Below are 7,681 nucleotides of genomic sequence, written 5' to 3'. Positions count from 1 at the left end.
AGTTGCATCTTCCGTGTACTTCCGGCGTCGGAGATCGTCACACCATCTCTGGTATGTCTTATGAATTGATTAAACCTGTTCATGTGTTGGAGGAAGGTTCTGTGCCTCGAGCCGTCAGCGAATTCCGCCTCGGCGTATTTTGCGTCGCGTACTTTATGTTTCAAGGTCCCGTCTGGGTTAACTAAGAAGTTGCCTTCCTCCAGAACCCTTTGCTGCTTACGCCAGGTCTCGACTACCTGAGACGCCGGCTTCCAATCGCCATTCTCATCGAGCACGGAATAACGTTGAGCCTTTCGCTGAACTTCCGCGTGCATCGCGTTCAGCCCGTCTATCGACACCTCAGCGATTTCTCCGTTGGGCTTCTTCACTTTGAAACGCTGTTCACGGGTGAGTCCCTTGATCTCGTCGACTGTCTTGAAGCTCTCCCGGCCCATGTGTTTGACGAGGAGATGGACTTTGGGAGGTGTGTTTCCCCCTTGTAGCGTGACGTCTGGCGTCGGATTTACAGCCGTATTGAAAACCCACGAAAGTGAGCATAGTGCGATCAGATATCCGAAAAGCCACCGGTATGGAGGTCGTCCTGGTCCGGCCCCATGTAAAACAAATTGTCGCGAATGCACCACAAGTGCAAGAAGACCGCTTGTAAGCAGCGCAAAGATTGCGAAAAGGTCCATCACCGTGACCTCTCGCATCAACTGATGCTACGCGACTGATAACTTCGGAAGAATTTCGTTATCACAAATCTAATAGATATCTCTATTCCAGTACGGTGAGGGTCATATATCGTAGATGAATGATCGAATAATCATATTATGAAACTATGAATAATCAGTTGGTTATGATCTACGATGGGAAATCAAAGTCCCAACGAGAGATGGTTCCCGAGGCCAAGTTTTCCCTTATATGTCCCAATGGTGGTCAGATGTTTGCGGAAGACACCTACTGTTCGCCACCGGCCCCTCTAGCCTTCCGCCTTCCGGTATTTCGATCCCGAGGGGGGAGGGGGACAGGGGAATCCTCGCTCAATCAGGAAAGACGATCAATCACCGCACACCCAATCTTAGTGATGCTTAGTGGAATCGGGGTTTTTCATCGGGATGTCTCGTCGGCTCAGAACGCGACACGAGTTTGGACAAAATGATTCCTCGACCTAAAAAAAGACCGTCTCGGCCCCTAGCACGACGAACTCCTCCTCTCATTTTTATGCTATTTCGGGGAGCCCCAAGGACAAAAACGATGCGTCGGGAGTCTCGATAGGATGAAGCACCGATTAGCCGATCTCATGGAAGTCCAGGCAGTCCTCGCAGCATCCCGACTTGGTCCCAAATACGTCCTGACAGCATTTGTTCAGGAGTTGGTCGATGGATTATTATTCATCAAATGCATGAGCTGAAACCATCATCGATTTATTCAACGAAGCTCTAGCATGTTCACGTAACACTTGTCCGACGATTGCCTCAGAAGAGCGGGGAGGCGAGTGCTTTTCTTTCGGCGAATACTGCATTGCTGTCTCAGAGTCGAACGATCGCTCACGGAAGAGCGGAATGAAAATCCCCCAATCGAGTCTCTTCCAGGTTACGGCCTTGACTAAATTGAATATCCGTCAACAGTCGCCCGGCTTGATGCCGTGGACCGCTCATCATACAGTGTCCGAGCTGCGCTGCAATCGATCCGCTTACAGACCGGACGAAAAATGGTCTCTACGTTTGGATTTTCGATCGTGGTGACAAGTTTCGCGGCCACTTATGCTTTGATGCCGAGCGTGGACCATGTGAGTTAATGATGATGTCCTGTCTAATCCAGGTGCTCTGAGGTCTCAAAGGACGAATAATTGTGCCCGCCCCGATCTGTCAGGAGCGATTCTCCCCGATCCACACGAAGGATCCGGAGCATGACTCGGCAATGACTGTGGAGTGTAATTTCAGAAAGTGATCGCATGTCGTATGGAGTTGTCGACGAGAGCGTGGACCCGGTTGGCTGTGGAAGCCCGTAAAGTAGAGGATTCCATCAGAGACAAGTATCTCACTGAAAAGGCACTTTTTGGCGCCTTATACCGGCAATTCAAAGGGAGCGCCGACCTTTTCAACAGGTATTATCAACCTGAGTAATTTTGATTCCGAACTGAACTCGACATGAATTCGCACAATCGGGGTGATCGTGGTTCTCAACAAATCTTAAGGTTTCTCCGTTCTCTCCTAGTTTGCCGGATATCAGCATGCTCAGCCCCGAAGCTTTGTGGCAGCTCAATCAAAACTGCGTCCTGGCCCCGTCTGGCTTGGACCTGCTCCTCGGCAATGCAGAGATCTCGTACCCCGAATTCTACCAAAGGTTAGCACCTCCCTCGTTCCCACGTGAGGCAGAGCAAATTATTCTCTGCGTAGTAAGCGGCGCCGGAAGTTCTATTCGATGAAGAGATTCTTCGTCCCTCGGTCCAACCCCTATAGTTCGTGAGATCATTTCCCTCGTGCTTTCTTGAGCTGACCGTGAGCTCCGAAGATCCCGTAGATTGTGCTTGGCTTCACTGCCGGAGAAACCTCCGGGGCAGCCGCTCCAACGATACTCACCGGGGCCGCTTGGCAGTTGGCACCTACTCTCTCAGGGATCTGTCCATCTGTCGATTCAGCGATCCCTATCTTGAGGAGTCCGAGCCCGGCTTTTGCGGAGCCCGTAAGTTCGACGAGGCTCCCCTCAGGCATTCCAGACCTTCCGCTCCTTCACCCAAGGAGTTGCGTTCTCTCGAGCTCGGAGGGGCCTCGAATCCTCCATGCGAGTTGCAATATAAATAATTGCACAAGCTCCTCGAGGATGGGTTCAGCGTCTCTGCCGACTTTGATCGAACATCCGCCTACGACCTCAATGAATCCCTAGAGTCATTCGTGGGCGACACGGCACACGAACTCTGATCCCTGTAGCACTCAGATCACGCTCACCGATTATTATGGACTTCGAACGGTGGGCACCGACCCTTGTTCAACGCCTTCGGTCCTCGGAGTATTCGAAGTAAGGGGCTCCGGGTATCTTCACCCGATCGGATAGTCCGATCCGTTTCCTCCGTGACGAAAAAAACGTCAAGTCCTTCCTGGTGAACGTGACTGGTCACATCGTGCTTGCCATCCCAGGTATCAGACTGATTTCCGCACGATGCGCGACATCGTTGGGAAACTCAGAGATGACATCAAGAACTGCGGAGCTGGACTTCATAATCAAGGAACCTACTGAGAATGTGTTGTCATCGAGAAAGCTTCTCCCGAAGTTATCTTTGAATAAAGGAAGAAATAATGTGAACGAACCGTTGGCGTCATATGTAGGTATGATACTCTAGGGCTAGCACTCGGTTTCCCCTGGTGTTTGTATGTTTATTCGTTTATTCATTCATTCATTCACCCCATCGGCACGGGAGTCAACAATCAACAATATGCGAGTTATCATGATGTCAAAGATATCAGCAATCTGACGAGCTTGATAAAATTTGGATAACTCCGGAGGCAACAACTGGTCCACGCCCAAAAGGGTTAGTTGGATGATTTCTAACGCTCTAGAGCCTTCGGGAAGGCCCTCGCCGCATATGCTCGCGGGAACTATAATATAGAAATGAATATTTACAATGATCCCAATAATTGCGTCTGTCTAAGGATGCAAGTATGAACAAATGGCACATGATTCCAGAATGATTTTCTGATGATTGTTCAATCGATCGATCGATAGACCCACTGATTCTAGGAATCCGATTGGCATCAACCCGTCTGAATTTCAGTTCGATTGATTATTCGTTATTCACAGTGCACCGCGACCAAGAGGAGCTTATATGGAAGGGTTTTCTTGCCGAATGATCCGCATGCCTAAGCAGAGTTCAGTTTGTTAAATATTCAAATCATCCAAGGCAGACGCTTCAATTTGAGCTCTCGCTGGAGGGGATCTTTCGGCGGCCATCGTCGTGATTCCATTCATCGGAATTCATTCATTTCGAAGATCGATAATCCACCGCGCGATCCTGGTATGGCGAATAGCGAGCCGAATTCCTGGGTTGGCTATGGAAACGGTTAGTTTCCGCGACGAGTAGTCGTTGAAGGTCTTGGTAAGTTGGGTCGTTGGCGAAAAACTCATCGACCGTGAATGGTCCGGGTCGGATCGCTCTCTGATTGGGCGGGATCCGCGGTATTTGTTGCGGCGAGGGATTCGGAATCGATGTGTCATAAGCTCGATCTGGCACGAACTCCTGTTGTCTTTGGGGAGAGTATCGCGCCTGGTACGATGAAAGGCGACCTCCCGGGAGGTTTATGACCTGGGCGATCTCATCGGTTTTCGGTAGATGCTGGAGGTGTTCGGGAGTCGGGAAATAATTCGAGGTGGTGATAGGTCTGAATCCGGTCACTGCCTGAGGCGCACTGAATGTCGAGGGCTCCGTGGGAGAGAACGGAATCGGTTGCGTCGAAACGGTTCCTGCAGCTGTACTGGGTTTCCTCCTGCGTTTCTTGCCAACTCTCCTGGCTTCGGTGACGGACGGAGTTGGCGTGGTGAATCGAGTCGTTTGGAAGTAGATTATGGAAACAGGTGTCACGGTTGTCCCGTCGGAGCTCTCGGACTCGGGAGCGGCTGTTGAGGCGGTGGGTTTTTTCTTACGCTTGACGATTTTCTTCGGGCTTCGAGACGCTGGCGGAACTTCCGTGGACGAGGGTGCATCGGTCGGTGCGCTAGGTAATGGTGTTGTAGTCAGCAGAGCTGTCGTCACTGGCCTAGAAGTTCCGATTCTAGTGACGACGCGCTTCTGGGAAATTCTGGGCTGCGTTGAGGATTTCACGTCGCTCGGTTCAGGTGTCTGAACCAATGTTGTCGAAGTTTCCGGCAACCGAGTGTTGGACAACGTAGATGACGAGGTTGCCGGAGACGTCCTGGATAGCTGAGGATTTCTCCTGGTTGGTGATTTCGTCGGCTCGAATTGGGCCGAGCTCGAAGTTGGGATCACAGATCTCAGAGTCGGGGCTGCGGTGCTCGGGGCTCGAGAAGGTGCCAGAGCTACTCGGGCTCTGAATAGGGGTCGAGCTGGAGTTGCGGTCGTTGTTGGGGCTTCTGAGGTGGATTTCCCGATTTCAGGAGCGGCAGTCGATCTCCGAATCCCCCCGGGACGACGGACCTTCCTCGGAGTTTCTGAGGTCGCCTCTAATGACGGTGCGACGGTGGTTTGTATTTCGATGCTCTGGGATTTTTGGGGGTTGTCTGGAAATTGAGTTGAACTTTCATTAAACCCGGGCATAGAGATAGGGAGGGCAAGGAGTATTTTTATGGTCCATCGACTGGCTCTCAATTAAGGGAGAATAAGAGAGGAGCAAAAGGAAGGATGGAGTGTTCGAGTCTGAATTTACGTACTGAGTCGCCGAGTGATCAGGACCTTTGATCGTTCACGTGGGGCGTTCGTCTTTGGGGCTCGACCGTTGGATGCTCCCTTCTTCTTCGGCGTCTCAACAGTTGTTTCCGCCTCCGTCGACGGTTTCACTGTGGTTTTCTGAGCTTCTCTGTCCTTCTTGAGCACCTTCCTGCTCTTGACCTTTATGACCTTACGCCGAGGTCTCGGTGTACTCGAGGACTTCCCTGCAGGTGTGCCCACGGCGTTCTGGAGTCCTTGAAGTGTCTGCGCCTTGATCTCTCCCCCGTTTTTGAAAACCTCGCCATCACTGGTGCTCACGGAGCTCGCGACGCTCACGACCGGATTCGGGGAGTCGCTGGTGAACCTCTGGTTCTTATAGATGAAGACCGGGCTGAAATCAGGTGATGAAGACAAGGTGGTATCTCGCGAAGGCGACGGAGTAACTGTTTCTGTTCTCGCAACGCCATCCTCATAAACGGTGACCGTCTTCGCCGTCTGAGTGACAACTTTGGTGAAGAATCCCGGCTGGGTGAGGTCTACGGGAACGCTCGGGGTGGTGGTCTGGATGAAGAGTATCCTGAACGGAGTTTCCGTGCCATCATCTGTTTGACCTAAGTTCGGATAGGAGGTCACGTAAGAGGACGGTTTCCTTGTCGTAGTCGTCGTGCTCCTGGGGGTTGTTGATGGGGTTGTGGACGACGATCGGGCTGAAGTGAACTTCGCGAGGATTTCAGCCTTGGTCAGCTTCTGTTTCGTGGGCTCAGGCGCGTCATAGTTGCTATTTATCGGCCGGTGGTACTTGTCGAGTACGGTGATCAGACTGGCGGGGACGAGGTCTGTCAGAGCTCGTTGGTATTTCGGTCGGCCTTCCGTCTGATCGGGTGTGGTCTGGCCCAGAACAAACGAAGACACCGACAATATAAGGAAGACTCTCCGCATTCTCGGGGCTGTTCAATCACTCGATTGATGTCATGTCGGTTCCTGGAAGAAAAAGAAAATAAATGTAGACGCCAGAACCAGGAGGGATCGATTTTGTGCTGAGACAATTGGGGACGGCTCCCACTATTGCCGTTCCCCGGCGGAGATTCGATCGCTCAACAAGGCTCGATAGTATCCGCGAGAACGGCCTCAATGGCCGTACGAGGCGTGGATGAGGATTTCTTTGTGAGCGTAGGATTCAAGAATATGAGAAATCACAGAAGTCGCAGCAAATGATCCATTGACACTCGCTCCGAAGACGTGGATTGCTCCATCACTTGTTTGACTTCCTGACTCGCTGACCGGGCTAGCGACCGAGCTGTCGGCAGACCGACCGGCCGTTGAGCTAGTCGGATTCATTCATGGAATCGCCCTTTGAACATCGTTGACGATTCGAAGGGAAAAACAAGCCATATCCACAGAGTTGAAGTTGTTTTCCGCCTTCCGAGTCGTCTTCAAATTTTTGCGTGGTATCGGCCTCGGCTCCCGGTTTCTTCCGACTGAGCCCCCGTGAGGCTCCGCTTTGGGGACTTCGGCAACTTCCAGCGAGCAAGACGAATTATTGAAGGAGTGTCATCCGTCAAAAACCGCGTCCCTCACGCCGATTTTCGGACATCCAATGTCAGTGCTCGGCGTAGGGTGCTGTGGCTGCTGCTGCTCAGACCGTAGTCTATGACCGACCAATATTCACATTCATCTCCGGAATGAATTCTTTCATTTCCCGCGTCCCGGGCTTCCGAGTTTCCACCGGAAGGAGGGATGGGCTAGCCAGCCGATTCTCCCCGGTGCGATGATCAGACGTAATTCTTCAGAGAAGCGGAATTCTCCTCAAGTATTCCAGTTCCCGCCATGCTCGGGGGAATTCGGCGAGTCCGAATCGATCTTCACGGGGATACGGAAATTCTGTACAGATCCGTTGCGGGACTCGCAGCTGAACTGCATTCCGCTGTTACACTCCGGGGTTCGCTTGGACTGGGAGCGCGTCAGAACGGCGCGGCGCGACCTCAGACTAATAGACTGCATTGGTTGTGTCGAGGATTCGGGACTGGACTGCCGCCCCTGAGGGATATCTTGTCGATCGCATGGCTTCCGCCGGCGGTACTCGAACTCTGTCATTGGCACCAAAGTAGTTGACTGTCTGAGAAAATAGAGCATTGTTGTAAACTTCCCGTTCCCACCTTCTTGTTCAAACCACCGGATCCAAGACGAGAGCGATTGCAGGTATTCGCCGATCGCGGAGAAAATGCTGTGAGCTGTGAGCATCCAAGCTGCTCGATGCGGGGATAAGAAAATCGCAGTTTTTGGCTCTGGGGCATCTTGATATTATTGGCCCGCATTTGT

General features: G+C 52.0%; 2 protein-coding genes across 2 annotated transcripts; one reads left to right on the top strand and one right to left on the bottom strand.

The window, feature by feature from the left end:
• Positions 1-1,655: 1,655 nt before the first annotated feature.
• On the top strand, positions 1,656-3,219 carry LOC100908413 (uncharacterized). Its single transcript, XM_003743475.1, has 4 exons — positions 1,656-1,771; positions 1,926-2,089; positions 2,200-2,328; positions 3,120-3,219. The coding sequence occupies exons 1-4, from the start codon at positions 1,694-1,696 to the stop codon at positions 3,217-3,219; spliced, it is 471 nt and encodes a 156-aa protein (XP_003743523.1). The 5' UTR covers positions 1,656-1,693.
• Positions 3,220-3,958: 739 nt separating this feature from the next.
• On the bottom strand, positions 3,959-6,301 carry LOC114828237 (mucin-5AC-like). The gene is made up of 2 exons (XM_029111518.1): positions 5,365-6,301; positions 3,959-5,214 (listed from the first exon to the last, which is right to left on the bottom strand). The coding sequence occupies exons 1-2, from the start codon at positions 6,299-6,301 to the stop codon at positions 3,959-3,961; spliced, it is 2,193 nt and encodes a 730-aa protein (XP_028967351.1).
• Positions 6,302-7,681: the final 1,380 nt, after the last annotated feature.

Source organism: Galendromus occidentalis, unplaced genomic scaffold (genome assembly GCF_000255335.2).
Source record: "Galendromus occidentalis unplaced genomic scaffold, Mocc_1.1 scf7180000077446, whole genome shotgun sequence".
NCBI lineage: Eukaryota > Metazoa > Arthropoda > Arachnida > Mesostigmata > Phytoseiidae > Galendromus > Galendromus occidentalis.
This window is presented reverse-complemented; position numbering and strand designations above follow the sequence as displayed.

Bases quoted from the DNA above. Each gene is read 5' to 3' on its own strand.
- LOC100908413 (XM_003743475.1), top strand. From the start codon at position 1,694: ATGGTCTCTACGTTTGGATTTTCGATCGTGGTGACAAGTTTCGCGGCC. The intron at 1,772-1,925 runs GTGAGTTAATGA...GTGTAATTTCAG, and splicing joins TGATGCCGAGCGTGGACCAT to AAAGTGATCGCATGTCGTAT. The intron at 2,329-3,119 runs GTTAGCACCTCC...TTGCCATCCCAG, and splicing joins TACCCCGAATTCTACCAAAG to GTATCAGACTGATTTCCGCA.
- LOC114828237 (XM_029111518.1), bottom strand. From the start codon at position 6,301: ATGCGGAGAGTCTTCCTTATATTGTCGGTGTCTTCGTTTGTTCTGGGC. The intron at 5,215-5,364 runs GTACGTAAATTC...CTCAATTTCCAG, and splicing joins CCTGATCACTCGGCGACTCA to ACAACCCCCAAAAATCCCAG.